At 39.0% G+C, this 21,421-nt stretch overlaps 2 protein-coding genes across 3 annotated transcripts; both read right to left on the bottom strand.

Annotated features, from left to right (window-relative positions):
- Positions 1-303: 303 nt before the first annotated feature.
- Positions 304-6,510, bottom strand: LOC149112839 (fibrinogen-like protein A). The gene is made up of 5 exons (XM_089288691.1): positions 4,959-6,510; positions 4,606-4,823; positions 4,051-4,141; positions 3,360-3,509; positions 304-1,798 (listed from the first exon to the last, which is right to left on the bottom strand). Exons 1-5 carry the CDS (start codon positions 5,071-5,073, stop codon positions 1,257-1,259), a joined length of 1,116 nt encoding a protein of 371 aa, XP_089144817.1. The 5' UTR covers positions 5,074-6,510; the 3' UTR covers positions 304-1,256.
- Positions 6,511-11,632: 5,122 nt separating this feature from the next.
- On the bottom strand, positions 11,633-20,927 carry LOC110051588 (leucine carboxyl methyltransferase 1-like). 2 transcript variants are annotated; one of them, XM_089288688.1, is made up of 12 exons: positions 20,511-20,927; positions 19,737-19,808; positions 18,907-19,028; positions 18,529-18,605; positions 17,953-18,005; positions 17,303-17,405; positions 16,841-16,961; positions 16,251-16,298; positions 15,269-15,322; positions 14,191-14,282; positions 13,581-13,678; positions 11,633-13,282 (listed from the first exon to the last, which is right to left on the bottom strand). In XM_089288688.1, exons 1-12 carry the CDS (start codon positions 20,554-20,556, stop codon positions 13,260-13,262), a joined length of 909 nt encoding a protein of 302 aa, XP_089144814.1. In that variant the 5' UTR covers positions 20,557-20,927; the 3' UTR covers positions 11,633-13,259. The 2 variants fall into 2 exon arrangements, with proteins under 2 accessions (XP_089144814.1, XP_089144813.1); XM_089288687.1 differs by having other exon boundaries at positions 19,737-19,825; positions 20,511-20,923.
- Positions 20,928-21,421: the final 494 nt, after the last annotated feature.

The following is a 21,421-nucleotide window of genomic DNA, read 5'->3' as shown; positions in this document are numbered from 1 at the left end:
CACGTTCACACTTTCACTCAAATTTAGACTAGTAAACTTGCATTGAGAAAGGTTGGTTGTTCGAGAACGATCCGTTTTCCCCTCCTGTGTCAAAACCATTTAATCATTTAATTGATTGATTGATTTTGTACGATGCTACTAAAGTGAATTTAGATTCTTTCACGAATTTTTCGTGTTTCCTTTCATTACCATTTTTCACTTGTAAAGAGATTTCCTTACAAACTGACGAAGTTAGGCCAGAAATGTTTGTGGAACACTTTTGTTAATAATTAACATGAATCAAACATCTGCTCCCTGTGGACCCCGGCCCTGTGATTTTACGAGACAAAGTTAAGCTCAAAATCATCATACAGTTGTCAGGATGCAATACACATACTCTGTACTACCATATGTAGCCTTTAAAGTTATTTCTAAGAATTTAATAGCACATCAAGACATTTAACCGGTCTAACCGGTAGACTGCATTGAGAAAGGTTGACAGTTCGCGAACGAGCAGTTTTTTCCTGCTGCGCTAAAACCTTGTTAACCCTTTTGTGCCAAAAACTAATTTTGACTTATGAGGAATGAAAGGCGAGTGTCCGTGAGAGGTTCAGATACGTTTAGATTATTTCACATCGTTACTAGTCGCCATTTCACTTTTATTTTTCACTTTTAAGGAGAACGATTTTGTTTAAACAGTTTTTTTTTTCAAAGGTTCGCATCATAATTAACAGGCCGACAAAAACATCTGCTGACCATGGCTGATTTAATTTCGAGTGGAGGCTCGAAGCCACCGCTTCGGGTTGTCTTTTAATATAAACCCCGGGGCACAAACCCTTTAATCTTCTGGGAAAGTTGAAAGTGCCTTGAAACGATTTTCTGCTTTTGCCTGTTTTGTCTCATGGACCTGGATAAAACGTTTTCTTTTTTTAAGTGAACACTGTGAGAAAAAGAGTGGAAAACTTACTCGTTTATTTCCCATTATCATAATGTAGATTTTCTCTGCTTGTACTATCAATATGCCTGTAGCTTTTGTTAGTTATATGTTTCTGTTGAGTTTCAGTAGAATTTTGCTTGTGCACTTATGTAAATGCTCCAATCTGATTAGCTAAGCTATCGTACAACACCAGCCATTAGTAAAATTCCTCTAGTATACTAATGCAAGACACTATGAGACGCAAAGTATTGTAACAAATAACGTCTTATTAGTGTTCCGTTTACAGTTGATACAATGTCCCATTGATGAATTCTAAATTCCCAGGATTGTATGAAGTGGTTTAACGCACATAAATCTTCCAGAAGTCTCCAGGAGAGACAACAGTTCCACGATCATCACATTCCATTCTGTCGTCTTCAAAGGCTGGATTAGGGGCCCAATGATAATCGAACGCGATAAATGCTGCATATTCATACAACTCATGCCATCCTTTATGTCCCCATTTACCAATGTGATAGCCACCGTCTTTTCCCCAGTTGGAACAATTCCTGGCGAGGACTGAGTTGTCTCCAGGAAGTCGTGCAAATGATCCACACGCGGAGGGCATGGCATCTGTCTGACGGCTGAAGTACTTGACTACAGCTTCACCAGCATTGTTAGCGAGCGTAGACAAGTGGAACGTACGTCCAAGTTGTTTTCTGCAGTGGAATCTCAGCTGCGCGAAAGACAAATGAGATCTTAGCTCATTTAAGGCGCTAGTCGCTAGAACCATGTTACTGTTGTTATAGTGGCTGATACCGCGGTATGATGGCTCGATACCCAAGGAGGTGGGAGGAGATGAGTTGCCATCAATCACGATGTTGAAGATCAGAAGCCAGCCTCCTGAAATAACCAGTATTAGTAGAATTCTACTAGTATACTAATGCAAATGCTGTAATCTGATTGGCTGAGCCATTGAACACTATCAGCCATTAGTGTGCAGTGGCTGGGGGTCGTCCAGGAAATGACGACGTTTTTTCGTTTTTCCGAAGTTTTGGAGGAAAATTTCGATGCAAATGCATAATTAAATTCTCGAGAAGTCTAAACGAAGGACATTTACGGTTTCTTGCGCGGGCACACAACTTCAATTTTAAATGCCAAGTCAATCCGAGCGATCTTTTTCAGGCGCAAGAAAATTGGAAACCGTTATTTGAAGTAAATTTTAGTAAGAATTCTACTAAAACAATTAGATTATTCGCTCTCGATTTCCATGAGGTGATAGTTGATTCGGCCTTCGGCCTCATCAACTATCACCTCCTAGAAATCTCGAGCTCATAATCTAATTGTTAATTAGGCGGCGTTCAATTTTGCCATGAGTTAAAAACGAAACACAAACTTGTTAATAAGAACAGTTTCTGTTCTTCAAGGTTCAAAGTAAACTAAACACAACGATAAGGACGGCTGCGTGGGGACATATGGATCATGTAAATGTTGTAGGGGTGTTCGCCGTACAGTGCTACTATGATCAAATTTTTACCCCTTATTAGCTTGAATTTTTAGGAGTATCACATAGAATTCCACGAAGAATCAAAAATGCCGTTTTCCTGTTTCTGTTTTTATGACAGTCAACATTTGATGGTTATCTATTTGAATTTTAATGAATGCACAGTTCTTCACAGGAATAGATAATTTTAACAAAAGGAAAAACACTATTACCAATGGATAGCCAAAAGCTATCCATTGGCGATAGTGTTTTTCCTTTTGTTATCGAAACAATTGTTTTTTCGTTTAAATTATGTATAAATAGTTTATTCTGTTATTCATTCACTTTATGCGAATGTAACCGTCGGATTGATTGATTCAAAGTTTTTCAACGTTGCAAAATCATTAGTTTCTAAATGTCTGCATTAGTTCCGGAGATATTTAAGGTTTTATTTAAATGAGTGGACTGATGACGCCATATACTCAACCCAATATTACATCAAGTATGTTAATAGAAACATCTGGGTCAGTTTGCAGCACAGACCACTGAAACGTGGTAGGCTGATAGTACTACAAGCAACACACCTACGGCTATGAAAAAAAATCTATTTCCACGGCAACTCACTCTTTGCCAGTCCTCGCCAGTCTGATTTCAATATTTTAGATATTTTTGGCACTAAAATCATTAAACAAGGCCACAAATTCGACCTAACGGATTTATTTGCTTGTTGGATCATGCAGAAGAGGCACCACTAGCAAATATCAAAATGGAACGCCAAAGATAGGGGAGGTCTGAAACAAAAGTGTTAAGCTCATATCGTAGAGCACAATTGCTTTGCGAAATTATATAACTGAGTTGGTATAACTGATGAAAGCTTTGGAGAGCTGACTAAACACAGCTGTTTTGCGAAGCCACACCCACTGTCAAGACTAATTAAAAATCACTAGAGCCCCCGTTATAAGCAATAATCATTTCACTTGCCTCCGTCTGTTGTCATGTCACAGTACACTAATAAAGGGTTTCCATTCTTCTCAGGGTCGATCCAGTACTCCCCGTCACCTGTGGATTCTCCAGCATCCAGGATACTCTTGCAAGAATGGAAATAGTGATGCAAATACCAATCTCGTTTAGCTGCAATGGAAAATCGTTTTCCCCATTAGAAGCGTAATTTTAATGACCTTTAATTTTTTTTTTTTAATTGTCTTTTAATGTACATGTAAAGAAGTATAAAAATAAAATGGGATGTATGCAAGGTTGAGACCGGCGAATTACAGACCGTCCGTTTGACAATGCCAAACGTATATAGCAAGACGGAGGACTTCAATGTTGCAAAATACTGATAGAAATGTTGTTGTGGTCGTAGTTGGTGGCAAGTTGAAGTTGTCGTAAGGAAAGGACTACTATAATATTGAGGAAGTACAAATGGCGGAACGCCCTGAGTGATAATCCAAAAACTCCTGCGCAGCAAAACGAAGAAAACGTTCAAATCGAGCCTTGAAAAGGAAACTTGGACTCTCGGATCGACCTTCGAAAAAGAAAATTTGTCGAACAAGTCTTGCTAAGAATTAGCAATTGCCCAAGCTTCCTACTCCCTCCCCTTCTCACTCTCGAAGATATAATCGCGTTTTATGACGATTCCTTAACTTAATAGCACTAACTCAGTAGCACTCACGCGTCTGGCATCGTTCTCCTTCGTATTTTGGGTGGCACTGACCGGAATTTTGTAGCTTCTTCTGCTCACTGGAGCCATCGATGCAGGACACCTGTATCGGGTTAAGACAAGATTATCGTCTTTTAGTGAAGAACATGAATTAAAAAAATTAAAACATGATCTAAGCTACTCGGGGAAGTCATATACTTCATTTGGATTAGTTCTCAGGTATTTAAACCAAGTTTATGATTTTGAACTGCTTTAGTTTGTTCCGTGTTCATTTACGATCGGAATGGGAAGGAAATATATATAATATATTGTTTAGTTCATGGTTTTCTTCTTTGACGGGCCGTGAAACTAGTTTTTAAAAAATAGGAAAAGTGTTTCTGGAAATTACATTTCTAAGACAAAACTTTTGGCCTTTTATTCGTAATTCCAAGAGGGAGTGTTATCCTCAGCCCATTTTTTCAGTTGACTTAACATCGAGCTCAACAATTAATTTTTGAAACAGACCAAAAATGTAAAGTTTTTCTCATAATTGCTTGAAAACGAATTCAAGCCACGCATTCAACTTGCCTCAACAGAACCGTAGTACGTAGAACCTTTCTGCCATTTAAAATCATCTGGTTTCATCTGTCGGGTTTTGTTGTTTAACTCACAAAGACGGATTGAATTATTGCCACCAGAACGAACATTAAACGACTTGCAACTGTTATTTGCGACGCATTTTAGCTGACAGTCAAACTCATCATTAACAACAGCCTTATCCATGACATGACCAAGTAAGGCATGATCTGAATGAAAAAGCACACATGAAGTTATTCTCATTGGAAACAAACAGAAATAACCGGACAGAAGAAATTCCAAGTTTGCATGCGATAGCTTTTTCAATGAAAACAGTCCACAAAATCAGAAGTTATGATACCTACCAACTTGAGTTTCAAAAACGCTTCCACAATAGTCTCTGTTTGCCAACACAAACACGATTACCGGGAGAATGTTCAAGGTCACTAGGGTCAACTGAACTAGCCAAACCCCAGCCATCAATAATTTCAAGATATCTTTAACGAGTAACCCTTACGTGTACAAGTTGGAAATCTTTGAGTCTTAGTTAGGTATGAAACATCGCAGCCATCCAGCAGTTTGAGTTTTTGTATACAACGGAGCGAGTTTAATTTCTTTTTGCAAGACAAGTTTATTTATAATTCATATGCATAGCAACACCACATGTGGTACCTCGGCTTTCTTTTACCAGCTCTTTATTTTGAGTTTTTCCCATTAAAAACTCCTTAGCTGCTAAATTATTTAACATTTAATTTTTTTTCAGCAAAACACAAACAGTCCCGCAAAAATTTGTTTGTCGCAATATGGGGAATGATGGAGTACTAAATTCTCAGGATAGCGTATATGCACCATGTCGAAATTACACACAAACTGGTTGTTTCATCAGTATGATACTTGGATGAGTCTTAATTTACGTTGGGCGTTCATCTAAACGTCGAGAACGACTATTACAAACTCAGCTCTGTTTTGTACCTCTGGCATCGCAGTCACAACTAACTTTAATTTACAGGCAGGCGCAGTAATAAATTCAACATTTTTAACCCTTTCTACGCGTTACTCCTTTGCTGGATATTATCTGAACACTTATTGCTTTCTTTTTTCAAAGTATTCACATGATGCAGTGTAGATTCTACGTGCAGGTGGATTCAAAAAGCAATTTCTTATCGGAATTTATAAAATAACTAAGATACAACGCGCACTCTGATTGATCAAGCAATATATCGCGATCAACTTCTGGTCCCAATTTTCCTTGCAAATTTCCATGTATATGCTGAATGAAAAGATTTTCGTGTTATTGATATCTCAGCTGGTGAACGCGGAAACTGTTTATTTTGTTCTTGCTAGTGATGTGAGTACTTCAGTTCGCGCGTAGTTCTGTCATATCGGGAGCCAACTCTATTGACCAATCAGAGCGAGCGTATTATCTCAGTTATTTTATAAATATGACGATTGACCACTCTTTGCCATATGATCTTACAATAATCGGATTACCGGTACACAAATTCCCAGTCATGAGTTGACGTTGTAATCATCCCTTTATATAAATAAAAGGTTGCCAAAGCAACAATACAAACTATTATTATCAATACGCGCGGCCAAATGACAAACTGCCCTCTATAAAACGCGCCATTTTGCGGGCCAAACGGGGGATGCGCGGGCTGAATATGTATTTGCCGCCCTGATTATGATTGGCTGCAGAGATGTCAAACGACTTCGCTCGGCCAATGAGATCCTGAGGATACCATTTTTAAAACTCACAAATGCGAATTGAATTATTGCCACCAGAACGGACATTAAATGACTTGCAACTGTTATTTGCGATGCATTTTAGCTGACAGTCAACTCGTCATCAACAACAGCGTTCCCTATTACGTAACCAAATAAGGTATGGTCTGAAGAAAAAGTAAAGGAAGTTTTCTCGAACAAAATAAACAGAATTTAAGTAAGACTGGAGAAATTCCAAATTTTCATGTCTTTTGTGCAGTTTTTTCTCGTGCAAGCAGCTGACTATAAGGTAGAAAAGAGAAATTGTTGGAACACATTTGTTCTGGACTTACCAACGTGCGTTTCAAAAACGCTTCCGCAGAATTCTATGCTTGCCATCACAGATAAAACTAACAGAAATCTAGGGATCATTGTGGCTAACTCAGTCAGTCACAAGCTATGGCTAGCCATAGAGAGATATTTTTCAGTGAGTTGCTTACTTTAATTCTACCACTAAATAGTAATTAACTCGTTTCGAGTCTCATTTAGATATGACATTAAGTCATAGTGTGTGGATGTATATTTTACAGGGTCGAGTGAATTCATTATTCATAGCAACAGAATATAAACAAAACAACAACAAAACAAAGCATTGTCTTTTTGTCGACAACACATTTGGCAGTACACTGTAATTAACTTGAATTTCCTTTAATCATCCCTCTATGAGGGTGGCAAAGGTGTGATAACAATCACGCATCACGCTGAATTTTTCTATTAAATCACGCAACACGGAGAATTTTTTTCACCAATCACGCGTCACGTAAAAAAAGTAAGTACATCGCCAATTTTACGTCCTCGACCCTAAAAGCGTCGTTAAAAGAAGAACTTTGTCGATTCAACCACAAAAATGCATCGTCAAAATTATGACATCTCACGCGAAAACGTTCCTTACGGTATCCATTCGAACGCACGGCAAGTGAACCAGCCTGCGAACAGGCTCCCAGCAAGGGCGGAAAAAATATCCGGCAGGGACGGAAAAAAAAAACATCCAGCGAGCGAAGCAAGTCGTCAGGCGCGAAAAAAAGAATTCCGCGAGCTGCGCTCCCCCTCGTCACCTAGCCCTAGACCACACTTGGCTAGCTCGCACTAAACCCATTAACCCAACCGGAAGCCTGTTCCCAGGCTACAAGTGAACGGATAATTTGAATAACGATAGTCAATTTACTTGTTCCAAGATATCTTAAGACCGCTTGGTTCTAAATGAGTTAATAACCATATAATGAGTAATGACTCTAGAAACGATTTAATGAAATGCAACCTGTGAAGGTAAATGTGAGGGATTCATGAGAGGTGGGCTGTGTGGGTAAATGTTGGGAATTAATTCGATGAAAGCTGTGTAGGAATATATGGGGATAAATGAGATGTAGGCTGTGTAGGTATATGTGAGGGATTGATGAGATGTAGGCGGTGTAGGTATATGTGAGGGATTGATGATAAGTGGGCTGTGTAGGAATATGTGTTGGATTAATGAAATGTAAGCTGTGTAGGTATATGTGGGGGATTAATGAAATGTAAGCTGTGTAGGTATATGTGGGGGATTAATGAAATATCTTGCTTTGTAGGTATATGTGGGGGATAAATGAAATGTCTTGCTTTGTAGGTATATGTGGGGGATAAATGAGATGTAGGCTGTGTAGGTATATGTGGGGGATTAATGAGATGTATTGCAGTGTAGATATTTGTGGGGGATTAATGAGATGTATGCGGTGTAGGTATATGTGGGGGATTAATGAGATGTATGCTGTGTAAGTATACTGAGATGTAGGCTATGTAGCCATATGTGGGGGATTAATGAGATGTAGGTATTTGTGGGGGATTAAAGAGATGTGGGCTGTGTAGGTATATGTAGGGGATTAAGGAAATGTAGGCTGTGTAGATATCTGTAGAGGGGGTTAATGAGATGTAGGCTGTGTAGGTATATGAGGGGGATTAATGAGCTATAGGCTGTGGAGGTATATGCAGGGGATTTATGAAATGTAGGCTGTGTTAGTATATGTGGGGGATAAATGATAAGTGGGTTGTATAGGTATATGTGTTGGATTAATGAAATGCAGGCTGGGAGGGGATATAGGGGGGATATTTAGGGGGGTGGTTGAGGAAGAATAATATATTCAGGAGGTACTGTTTTAAGAGAGATTAAGAGAGATGTGTATGCGCTGGAGTTAACTGGCCGCCCAACCATCCGGGTGGTGTCGCACTTATAAAGCGAAAGAACAAAAGGCTCGACTGTGAGCCAATGAGAAAGTACTGACGTCATAGCCAAACTGGTAAAACGAGTTTCTGACACCGGCTGTTTTTGATGATTCAAAATGGCGGACATACCTTAACTTAAGGCTATAATATGCTAATTTGTCAAACATTCTTTATATGCACGCTTATGTTCTGTAAAGGCTTTGTAATTTATGCTATACATCCAGTTAAAATATACGCGTTCTTGAGTTACAGAAGCCGGATTAAGCCTTGATTGATGACGTTTGTTTAAGGTTCTCTCTGCCATCTAATACTACACGTTGCAGCGAAAGGGTAGTTCAAATTCGTCGACGTCTTCCATCTACGAATGCCTGCGAGCGAAAACAACTTCCAGTGCCTTGCCGCCTAAAGCATCACGATTTTCAATGTTATTCCACCAGATATCATTGTCTCCGCAACGTTTAGATTTGAGGTCAATTAAGTAGCGAGATCCCCGAGAACTGGAAGCTATGGAAAGAAAAATACTGTAATAATTACTTGCTTTGGAGCGGGAAAGCCCCGTGTATCAACTCGCCATGTTCAAGGACGTTATTGATGACGATGGCTTTTACGTGTTCAAAGCCTTAAGCTATACTGAAGAAAAAGAAGAAGAAGAAGAAGAAGATGCAAACGATTGTCATGTAGTAATGGGGTAGATGAAAAGATATTGCATCGACGAAGTAACGTAAACGAGATTGTTTCAGCAGAAGGGAAGAACTTCCTACCGAAACGCTCGACAATTTAATCGCTGAACTAAAAAGAACCTTGGCAAAGAGCTGCAATTTATATGACTTTTTACGGCTTTTACACGATACTCTCATCTGCGTTCGACTGGTCTTGGGATAAAACATGAGCAAAGAACAAAGCAGCCACTCAGGATCACAGACCCCACGTTAAACAAGTGTATCGACCTTCCAGCATCCGAGATGCAAATATAGGGATCTTAACAATGACGACGGCGACGTCAACGACAACGCCTTGTAAAATTGAATTTGTCCAGGATGCCAATGGTTCTAAAACCTCAGCTCGTTCAGGCTGAATATGTAATGACAGCGTTCAATCCTAAATGGAAATACGAAAAATTCGCAGTTCGACTCATCGTTCACGTTTGCGGTCATTTTGCGTTGTTGTTTTGCAGAGGACGGCTATGAAACGTGCAAAGGTTTACAGGTTTTGCTCATTAAACCTTTTGTTTGGTGGTGCTCATTGACGTCGTGGTTTGCTCCAGATTCCGTCCACACTACGACGGAGGAATTTAACGACGCATACAGCTTTATTTCTACGGTTGGACCTAAGGCCCAGAGTAATCCGTCACGAAAACGGAGCTTTTCGAAAACGCTTTTTCAAACCGGAAGAATTTGAAAACGCCGGCTTCGAGTTTTCATGTGGACGGAAACATTTTAAAACGGATCTTTTCGAACACGATATGATCAGGAGAACCACGTGATTTCCCTGGCCGAGATTTCCTCAAACAAAAATATAAAACGACTGGTGATTGTTGCGTTTTTAAATTCCTCCGGTGTAGTGTGGATGACCGGGCCTAAGCTTCCTAGGCTCCTAATGAAGTCAATAATCAGACGGCGTTCTTCAATGGTCTTCAATGAGTCCAAAGAGAAAAAAATCGGATGACCCGCGCAATCAGAAATGCACCATAAATAACTGCACCGTAAACATTATATATCTTTAGGAGTGGAACTCTTTAAGGACTTCGATCAAGTTTAATGTTTGTTATATGTTACCAGCATTATCACGAAGGCTGACCCGGCGGCTAAATAAAGTTTTACTTTACTTACTTTTACTGTCGGATTTATCAGAAGGAACCTGGAACACATTTAAGAAAAACTCTTGTTATTCATTAGTGAGAGACCATCTGTGTGGGATTCACAAACCCAAAAGGAAATTCATGACATCCAGATCTAAGGTGTACAACGACAAGCCGCTCGTTTTGTTAAACATTTTTATCATCGAATACCAGGGTATGTGACCAGTCTCTTGAATGAGCTAATAATGATAACGCATCTCATTAAAATCGGTTCTGCAGCCATTTCTCTTTAAATCAGTTGTTATCAGTTCATTTAGAACGAAGTAGGCTATTCACGTGATATATACTACTACCGCGAAGGTAGCTATATGTAACATGCAATATTCATTAGATTAAGAACAATTAAGATTACAGAAAATGGATATCGGAAGATGTGCTCTAGTGACGGTTATAACTTATTTCTTCTGTAATCTTTGGAGATCGGGTGATTTTCCCTTGTCTACTCTCAGAGTGTTCACACGTATTTTATCGCGCTCCACTGTTTTGTATTTTAGTCGGTTTTCAATTCGTTAAAAATGTCTCTTACAAACGAGAATTCATCATCAATTGCATCTTTGGCTAGTCGACTCAACTACTTGATCACGAAGGATCAATTCAAGTGGTATGGGGATTTTAAAGCTTTGATTTGTCTGGTCAAGACATCACTCGAGTTTACGGAAGACGGCGAGATCTCAGAAGATCCAGCCCATAAAATGTTTTCATTTAAGGTGGGTGATATCATAGTGAAGTGGTATTCTTCGACTCATATCGTCCAAACCCAAGGGTCTGGTTACGCCATCTTGCGAGAAAAACTAGGCAACCTCTTTAAATCGAATTATCCCCCTGTTACATCAGTATCCCCCTGTTAAACCATTATCCCCCTTTTAAATCAGCATCCCCTTGTTAAATCAGTATCTCCCCGTTAAATCAATATCCCCTGTCAAACCAGTATCCCCCTGTTAAGGTCTTTAAGAGACTCTACTTTCTCCATCCCACAGGAGTAAAAATGGGGATACAAATTCTTGAACTTGGTAAGCGACTTGTCACGAAAGAAACATCTGCTTATTATAACAAGGAGATACACATGGCAAACAAAATTTTAGGTCCAGTATATTAGGAGCAGCTAAGTCATAAAGTATATCATACGAAGCGCTGATGACGTCGGACGGAAGGCTGAGGGGCGAAAGAGATCGGTAGGTGAAAAGCTGAGGGAAGGCTGAGGGGATACATTTTATAGTCATTGGGTCAGAACCCTTTGATTGCCTCAATTTAATGAATGGGGTAAAATCTCTAGACGTCAGCTTTCCAAATTCGCTACAGCTGTTAATTTACCTTAATCTACTGCGCATGCACTAATCAACTAAATCGTTAAGAACACTGCATAACAGTCTCTTTAGAAATTAACCAGGTGGTATAAATGAGAATCTGTGAGCTGTTAGGAAAACTGACAAAGTACTCGCCATGGGAGATAACCTGCACTGAATTAGCATCCCATATAGACCTAAGGAATGTGTAAAGTATTCGTATCAGGGAGAGAAGTGCATGGAGCTTGAGTAGAGGAGCTCATTGCAGAGCGGGAAAAGACGTTTCATGAGATAGCCCAAAGGACCCTTTGATTGCGACGGTTTGACATGACCACTCCCGGTTTTCTTCCTGACATTTACCTTGTCGAATGTATCGATATAAACTTATCAAGAGCGAATAGCTGTTTGGTTCCACACAAGACTGCTGGTGCGTGATCAAGTGCGTAACACATCTAATGTAATTCATTGTTGCACAAGTCTGCGGCATTTTACCGTCGATCATTACAAGGATTTTGAAGGATTTTCAGATGTCGGGTTATTCACTGTTGAAACTATACATATTACTTTCTTTGTCACTTCTAGAATACGACGTAACTTATGGTTGAGGGAGCACTCGTCCGTGTCACTACAAATGAACTACGTGTAGAGAGATTGAAACAAACATCCACGCAGTATCTCAAAGTTCGACTGTGTTCTGAGAACAGAATAGCTGAATTACAACTAGCACTAAGATCTTAGACACCTTATTAAGACACCTTGTACCCACAAAGCTGTATACATCGTCCTCGTCTCGTCTAAACTGCGTCTTCAACGACTCTACATAAAAAGTCAAGACGTTATGCTCATTTTCCACACTTAATTATCACCAAACCAAACTGAACCAAACAGAATGTCGTATTAAATATATTAATTGAAACTTTACCATCAGACAAAAATGTGGTGCGCAACACTGTGAATACAGGGAGTAATTACACCGTTATCACTCGTAAAAAAATTGTGTGAAATCGTAAAATCTCCAAGGAATATTACGCTCGCTCTTATTGCTCAGTACAGCTCACAGTAGCCCACTGATGACATACCAAGATCCAAGCGTTTGCGTTTACTCGGATAAATTTTGGTGATCAACTGTAAAACATTATATTGGTCATGCATCCAACCAAGTGCAACGCGGCCACACTAAGCCTTTACGTTACACAATAGTATACCTCTACGAACTTGGCCTATGCCGCGCGCGCGGGCGCTTAACACGCGATATACAAAAACACTCTTGTCCTCTTGCAATCCCTTAAACATCTTCCAAACAAATAGAATGTATGTTCTCGGTGCATGAGATATATAAGCAGAAGGAAATTGAAAGAACCATCGAGAAGCAAACAGTAATCCCGAGAATTTGAGTTTCTTTCAGTCTTGCTCTCAAAATTCCCGCGCATTTACACACAGCTCCGTCAACAATTACAAAAATCGGTAGAAACGCCGGAGAAGAGAGCAGCAGAAAAATAGGAGTCACTAAGAAGTCTGAACACGCAGGCAGTCTACGATGGCCACAACGTTCTTCTGTTAGATTCCTGTCAGAAAGCAATGTTTGACAGACCTGGAACACAAAGAGACAAGCTTTTAATGTAAAGGAGAAAAACTCCTCATATATTCGCCGATTTATGGGATACGGTAATCAAATAAGCACTATTTACTACTATTACTATTGTGAAATAGTATCATGACTCATGATGCGATGACAGTCATCTGAGAACACAAGAGAAATAATTATAGAAAACCACCAAGAGTCATAGTATGCCATAAACACTTTTCTTTATCTCAGCAGAAGAGAAAGACCAGTGTTAGAAATTACAACAGAATAGCAGACAGTAACATGTCTTATAAATGACACTTACCAAGTTGTGCTGCATCATTCACAGCCCATGCAATGCAGTAATGAGAAAGAAGCTGATGAAGAAGATCCACTTCGTCAAGGAATTCTATTCTCTCTATTCTATTTGGAACAGGACAAAAAGGTGCAATTACAGGAACCTGTTTACTCTGTAAACTGAACAACTCCTATCGACTGAGAAACGTTGAGCGCGTCTGCCAAAGTCGTCACACCTATGTATAATGGGAGGTGCCAATCTTTGGTGGCTAGCACGTAGGACTTGGGATCCAGCGGTCTGTGTTCGAGTCTTGGCCGGGGACATGGGGTTGTGTTTTGGGCAAGACACTTTACCCTTACAGTGCCTCTCTCCACCCAGGTGTATGAATGGGTATCGACGAATTTAACAGTATCCCATCCAGAGGGACGTAGAAATATTTCTACTCGCTTCATCCTACGGAAACCAGATACAACCACTGGCCAATAGGCCAATAGGCCAATAGGCCACTAGGCTCAAACACTGACTTTACCTACCGGATGGTGAAAGAATATCACGTTTTGGTTTATCACTAATCTAATGTATTATTAATTTCCCTGATCCGCAATTATAGAAAGTGACGACATGTTTCAGTACTGACCTTGTCCTGTCGTTTGAGGGTAAACAGTTAAATACACTCATCATGTCAAGAGCCTCAGCTTTATCCCAATTGTTGGACAAAAATCTTTGTTTCTGTCAATTGGAAAACATTGTACATCATCACAAACTAACATCCCTACTCTATTTAGAGCTATGCCACACATTGTACAAACTCGTTTCCAGGATCTCTCCCTTCTGTCCGGAGAGACCTAGGAACGAAGTTGTGTGCGCTATAATGCCTGCACAACGACTGCTGGCGGAAGCCCTTTCTGCCATCTATTTCGCACCAAGACCCTTTTTGTTATTATTTTCAGCGTCATTAAACCCCCAAAAATATCACACTGAAGATGCACATGTTCTGAGAGGTTTCTCAGAAAGGCTTTTCTTCTCAATGTGTGAGAGCCTGATCATGAAGGAGACAAGAACAAGCGCTCCTCATTTTTCGCAGAATGTCAAGCGTGAAGAATAATAAAACTCGACACAAAGTTTCCTCTAAAACTTCCAAAATGGTGGAAAACATTCGGAGACGTTCACACGACCTCAACAAAATCTCGGACATCTTCAGGAATGGTTGGAAAGTTATGGCAAGTCATAAATACGTCTTTATAAACAAAATCAAATGCATGCTTGCCTGAAGATATGAAATTCTTCTTCTCATGTGAACATGAGAAAGGGCACAGAAAAAGCGAACACTCGAAGTGAAATTTCACATCTCCACGCACAATGTTATAATTTTTACAATCTAATAGCCCAATTCGGATATATTAAAATTCTGGCTGCTCCTCTAGATACCACTAAATACTGATTACTATAAGCAGTTTCAGCTTCAATGCACGAACACAACTCGCACGACCTTCATAGAAACTGGAAATCTGTGAAACTCAGTGGTGTCATTTGTTCTCCCAGTATTTTGATTCACTGATAGAAATGAGCTCCTACAGGCGTTGCTCTTGAAGTGGAAAAGTTGATCTTGACTTTTGGCTTAGAAACTAAAGGTTTTGGACTGTATTCCTTTGTCTACTACAACAATTGGGGCAATTAGACTTCTTGAATTTCTCTGGGTGGCGGGGGTTACTCACATGTGATTCAAGGTCGGGACAAGCGTAGGCTCCAAGAAGCTCGCAGTTTCTACTCTGCAAAAGACAAACCCAGCATACTATATGTCTCTTCTCTGACATTTAGATTCCATTGTTTTGTAAGGCAATTCTGCTACTTAATACATTCTGGTTTAAACTCAACTGAAATAATAATAGACCCTTTTAGCTTGGGTAGTTTGCTTTCCTTTATTTTTTGCAGACCACGTTATATTCTCTAGAGAAGTTCTATTTTATCCATCTAAAATTTATCCATTCACATACACGTGATTATTTGCAAATTTGAAATTAAGAATAGATCAAGAGTATCATCAGAGGGTCTGAAATGGGGCAACAAACCGCCCAAGCTAAAAAGGTCTATTATGGTAGAAAGTGCAAAGGAAAGATTTAGAACAGAACAGAGGAATCGTTAAAATCAACACAACAGCATTGAAGATACTGAAGAAAAAAAAGAGACATGGGGCCTACACATGTAATTTGTTAGTAAGGAGGACTCTGGACAAGGCAGCCCAGGTTCAAGTCCTTGTCATGGTCACTGTATTGTGTTTTTGAGCTACATGTACACCTCAATCCACTCAATGTGAGAATATATTGGGAGAAAGCTAAAAGTGGACCAGCATCCTGTTTGGCTGAGGGAGGGGCCTGGGGAGAGTGTAATACTACTCCTATTCACTTCATGTTACAGAAACTGGAATAACATCTAGTCTGATTTGGCCATTTCAGTGTTAGCCTGGGTGCAACTTATTAGTTCATAATAAGATTTTAGCAAAAGAAGATGTCAAGAGGCTAAAACAGAAACTCCTATCAGTTCATGCATCAAAAATGCCCCAAAATTATGATTGCCTTTGATTTAATCATTGGTAGGTGTATTTATTTTGAAGCTCATCAAGAATAAGTAAAAATAGTGTGACCAAGCTCTTATAGCAGCGACATGTCCAACAAACTCAAAATCATAATTCATATCTACCCTCAGATTCTGAATCATAACTTGACCAAATCTGTCCTGCATATTCACCTGAAAATTAATCACAGCCACATACTGAGTACCAATCAACCAAGCTACGACAAGCTGTAAAATACCTCTAACTATAACATTGTAAACCACACCACCTAGGGATCACTAACTTTGCAATATAAAATCACTTCTGGTCAAAAGATTGACCACCCTGCTCCTCACTTCCATTTCCTTAATCCCAAACACCAGATAAAAAGACCTCTGCTAAACTATGAGAAACATTATGATTTTGAGGTGCCAATATTGCAAGGGAGGAGATTGCTAGATAAATTATGTTATTAAAACACTGTCTTTGTTTTTGTTTGGAGTTTTCCCCACCCAATTCCCAGTTTTTTGCAAAGAGTTCTACATGAGAGTCAAAAGTGTAACAAGTAATCATAAAATCAAGTTGCAAAAACTTCATTGGACTTAGCAGTTTATTCTCAAGAGTGAGAATTTCAAAGTAGCTTTACTCAGAGGACTCAGAGTGCATCTTGAACACTTTAAAACAATGTAACTTAATTTATATCAATTTATTCAAATATATTTTATCAATAACTTACTTGTTCATAGTTTATAAAAATAGCAGTTTTAAAATTTGCTCCAGCCCAGTTAACAATAGCCGCTGAATGTTCAGGTTCCATATAAACCAGTACACACTCTGTAATAAACACTGTTGGAAGGCTGCAAAATACATGTACCCAGAGCCACATCTTATTAAGTAGTAATCATTAATTAGCACGTTTGGAACAATAGTTTGTTGTTTCTCAACAGACCACAAGCTGAACTCTCAGAAATACTATGTATTAGACATGAATCATTTCCCCAATTATCACTACTAAATTTTCAGACTTACAACTTGCATAAGTCTCCAAGTAGCTGTTATTTCATTTCCACTACATTTAATACTAATGAACCATCATTTTCTTCCATTGCATAAGTTCATTTTTAACACAAAACAACTTCACGTAACAGGCTGTCAAAAACCAGGAAAGAGCCATTTTGTATGAGTGTGTGGTAATTACCTTTTATCAACTCCAATTTCTTCTAATTTACTTTCAAGTGCACCTATTTCCCTCAGGTCGACAGCCAACAGATGGTAGTGTTTAGAGTGAGCTTCATTTCCATCTGGAGTTAAATAAGAATTCATGCTCACACATATAACCTGGGGTATAAACTAGATGTTATACATATACACGACTTGTATTGTACAGATAAACTTTTGTAACATAATATTATTGTTATATTATACTATTATTATAACATGCACTCTAGGTTCAAAGTGTGGGAAGAGCCGAGTAAAGCCTAGGTGTTGGGGTATTTCACTCAATAAATTAAAAAATTTATCTATATAGATACTTATTTCAAAAGATTAATTAATAAACTATTTTTAAAATAAATGAACGAATTACATTAATTTATTATAGGGCTTGTGCATGTAGCCAATATGACACAGTCTGATTGACTAATTCTAGGGCATTATTCTACCTTAATGCCTGGCATTACCAAAGCAAAAGCCATATAATAAATAACTTATTAACCTAAAACAGTCAGTCTGTAAAGAAAAAGAAAATGATGGAGACCTCCACCTCAATACATGATTATGAATTGTAACTGAGAGTGAACTACATGTATACCTTTTGTGAAAAGATTAAATATATATAACACAACATACCAATGTTCAGTCCATCATCTTGAGAAAATACCTCTTGGAGTTTCCTCCTGGCCCTTGAGAAAAAAGATCCCCATCAATAAATAAACCCTAGATTCCTTCATGTACATGTAGTTTAAGTTATTAACAGTAGATGTTCATTGTATTTCAACTACACACAATACAGTCATGTAGACCCATATACTTGTACATTAACTACAAGCACATGATGTTTTTTATCAAGTGAGAGACAGAGTGAAATTTATAGTCCTGTATCGAAACTTCCTCTTTTACAGTGGTCATTCAAAGTAAGTTGATATCTCATGTACTTCTTGGAAGATGTGTCTCTTAGCACAATACACGAGAGTCATATCAGATGAGAAATCATCATTTGTACTGGTGCTGTAGAATTCCTTTTGTTCATCAAAACTAATCTACATTGTTTAAATCAGTGAATCTTGCCCACACAACTTGCTTGAGAAGTTGTCTGGCTTGATCTACATGTAGTTTGATCAGCCAACAAGGACGATTAAGTGTGACATGACAAGCCAGCCAACTGAATGGAAGAAGAGTAAGGAAATGATGAATTTAAAAACTTGCCTTATGCTGTAGCACTTTCTGCTGGTCACATTTCCAAAATCTATCTCAACAAACAGCTTTGGTGCTAAGCTCTCCTCCTTTACTTAGAAAATGAGATCCAGAACAGTTAAACAATGTTACCATACTAGAAAAGATTGCAATTAAATATTTATTTATAAATGCAAAAATTTCTAGATAATGATTTCAACACTCGGTACAACTAATGATAAATTTGAGACAATATTAAAAATACAGAAGGGCTAAGTAATTTATAACTACTTGTATATGTACTGAATACTAGTCAAAAAATCTAAAATCTTGGTTAAATTACAAATTTCTTGTTCCTGAAAAGCCCCAGTGAGTAGGTTCAATGAACTGTGTTGTCGTTGTTACATTTACCTTTAAGAGCCAAAAGAGAGAATCAAAGCCAGCTCCAAGATTGATAACCTGACAATTACATCTGGTCTGTGAAAGAAACTGGTCCAGCAGCATCCGCATCCCTTTGACACGAGCATAGTAACCTGCAAAGAAATATCAGTTCAAATTTATAATCTCCAGGTTTGGTATATTAAAAAAATAACTGAACATGACTGTATGATTACAGGTGGGGTGTTAAAATAACTTAGGAATTGATTGGCGAACTAAACATTAAACAAAAACCTCATCAGCAGCACCTTTCGTGTGATGACATAAGGTTTTAAAGGAGGAGATGAAAGGGTTAGCTGGCAGCAAGGCAGGGAAATTTATGACTTAAATATATTACAGTATTTTATTTTAAAAATCTGACCCCGTCTCCCAAAAAAAAATTGCAGTTCCCTGGTGAAAATATTTGAAGGCTCCGTCAGAACAAAGAATTACGATCTTCATTTAGTAATGTGCAACAACATGATTGTACATCAGACAAGCTTTGGAAGGACAGAGTTACTAATTCAAGGAGCAAAAGCTTCTGAAGAGGAAGTTGTGGCACAAATCTACATGTACTTTATATATGCATGGCAAGGACTACGTGTGTATTACTACTATGTGTGTATTTATATAAACCACATTCTTTGAAAATGTATTTTCCATACCCCATTCTCTCAATGAAACACACACACAGGGAGTCATGGTAGTTGTACGCAGTGTCTCAAGCATAACACATACAAATACCATGATTTTCTGCATGCAAGTCTCATAAGTGAAATGGCCTATTGCTTAAATAATACATGGCCATTGCTTTCTAGTTTCACCTCTGTTAATTTCTGGAGTCTTTCTGTCTCCTAACTTGGCAAAGTGTTGAATGTAACTGTCTGACCAGTAGCCTAATTGGACAGCAAATCTACATGTAACAAATATATGTGACATGAGCACAAGGATAATTCCACTTATAATGTGCCTATCCATATAATCCCTGTGAGGGGGGGAGGGGCAGTTAAGGGGTGGGGATTTGACCAAAAAGTGAAAATTCCAGTCAAATTCCAGAGAGTAGAGAAATCACTTTGTTCAAATGTATCTAATAAGAACAACGCTGGGCCAGAAACTCAAAATCGACATAACGTTGCCAAGGCCAGGACTAAGCAAAGAGAAGAAGACATTTTGGTAACTACATTTGAAGATTTGACCCAGGCTCTTCTCAGTTAAAGGCAAATATCTCTAATCCCTAGCTGCGTCACACCGTCAAATGCCTCATAAATGAGACTGTTCCTGCTTTCAATACACGCATTACATTGTTAGGTGCGAAAAATAACACAGGCGCATTCCGGGAACGCATTGCTGCTGACTTCCGTCTCTTTCTCAAACAGCAAGAGCTTGCCACAGTAAACAACGACTCTTTCTACTGCACACTGGATAGGACGCAAGTCCATCACAGGATTAGACCTGAAAATTTCAGACTGCATAATTTGAGCTTATTTGACTCACTCCCCAAGTTCTTTCGTTGTAAACAGTCGAGCGGTCCAAGTATTTACATTTCACATCCTTCGTTTGTTCACAGTTACCGGCAGTGACAATTAGTAATTTCTTACCTCTTACAAGCTGTAGCGTCATCATTTGTGGAAATAACAGCCTCATCCTGTGACATTCTCTCTTTGAAGCAAAAGCTTGATCAAGTGCAGCTCAAAGGGAAGCATTTCAAACAAGCCGCCATGTTTGATTGCGTTTCCAAAAGCACTATGGGTTGGGACGCGTCCGAAGAATGGGGCGAGGGGAAGGGATTCTCTATTTAGTCCTACACAGCGGTGGGGGTCGTGGGGGGGAGGGGGCCACAGGGATGGAACCCAAGCGCGGGAAAAGAAAGAGAACAGGATAACTTGCATAAACATGCTCAGAACGCCGCTATTTCCCCCCTCCCCCGCCCCGCCAAAAAAAAAAAAATTAAGGGGAAAAGCAGCCTAGTCGCCAGCAATTGTCGCCAGCTATCATTACAAGCAGGAACAACAGAAAACAGAATAACCTTACTCGCCGGAGTTCAAACTACTCGCGAATTACGCCATCTCTGGTAAGCAATTTGTATCAGTTAGTCGCGTGTGGTTAGGTTTTAATTCTTAAGAGGGTCTAGGACCATTCATGCGGTAATGTGCTTGGTCGCGTAATTGAACATTTTGAATTATAACATAACTAAAGCAAAGCGCGCGCTCTGATTGGTTAATTTAGCGTCTACTATTTGCCCATGGGTGTACGCTGCTGACGTGTGTGCTAATGTTTACAAAGCAAATCTTTTGACAGACATTGTTTCCAAAGTAATGGCCGAAGTCCTTCTCCCAGAAATGCGAAACTGTCTTCACAGTCGTCTGAAGATGAAACTTTATCGAGTTATTGGTGTGCAGTCGGTTGTCATGAATGAATTTTCGCGCGCTTGTTTTCTCTTGTCATGTAAGACTACACGAACATTTTTTTGTGATGTAGCTCAATAAAAGGACTTCTGTTGTTCAATGTC

Source organism: Orbicella faveolata, unplaced genomic scaffold (assembly GCF_042242905.1).
Source record: "Orbicella faveolata isolate gen_17 unplaced genomic scaffold, um_ofav_v1 contig_2, whole genome shotgun sequence".
Classification (NCBI taxonomy): domain Eukaryota; kingdom Metazoa; phylum Cnidaria; class Anthozoa; order Scleractinia; family Merulinidae; genus Orbicella; species Orbicella faveolata.
Note: the sequence above shows the minus strand (reverse complement) of the source record. Positions and strands in the feature narration are given on the sequence as shown.

Bases quoted from the DNA above. Each gene is read 5' to 3' on its own strand.
- LOC149112839 (XM_089288691.1), bottom strand. From the start codon at position 5,073: ATGGCTGGGGTTTGGCTAGTTCAGTTGACCCTAGTGACCTTGAACATT. The intron at 4,142-4,605 runs GCAAGTTGAATG...AACCCGATACAG, and splicing joins CGTACTACGGTTCTGTTGAG to GTGTCCTGCATCGATGGCTC. The intron at 1,799-3,359 runs GCAAGTGAAATG...TGGTTATTTCAG, and splicing joins TGACATGACAACAGACGGAG to GAGGCTGGCTTCTGATCTTC.
- LOC110051588 (XM_089288687.1), bottom strand. From the start codon at position 20,566: ATGTCACAGGATGAGGCTGTTATTTCCACAAATGATGACGCTACAGCT. The intron at 16,962-17,302 runs GTAATTACCACA...TGTATTTTGCAG, and splicing joins GAAATTGGAGTTGATAAAAG to CCTTCCAACAGTGTTTATTA. The intron at 13,283-13,580 runs GTAAGTGTCATT...TTTGTGTTCCAG, and splicing joins GAATGATGCAGCACAACTTG to GTCTGTCAAACATTGCTTTC.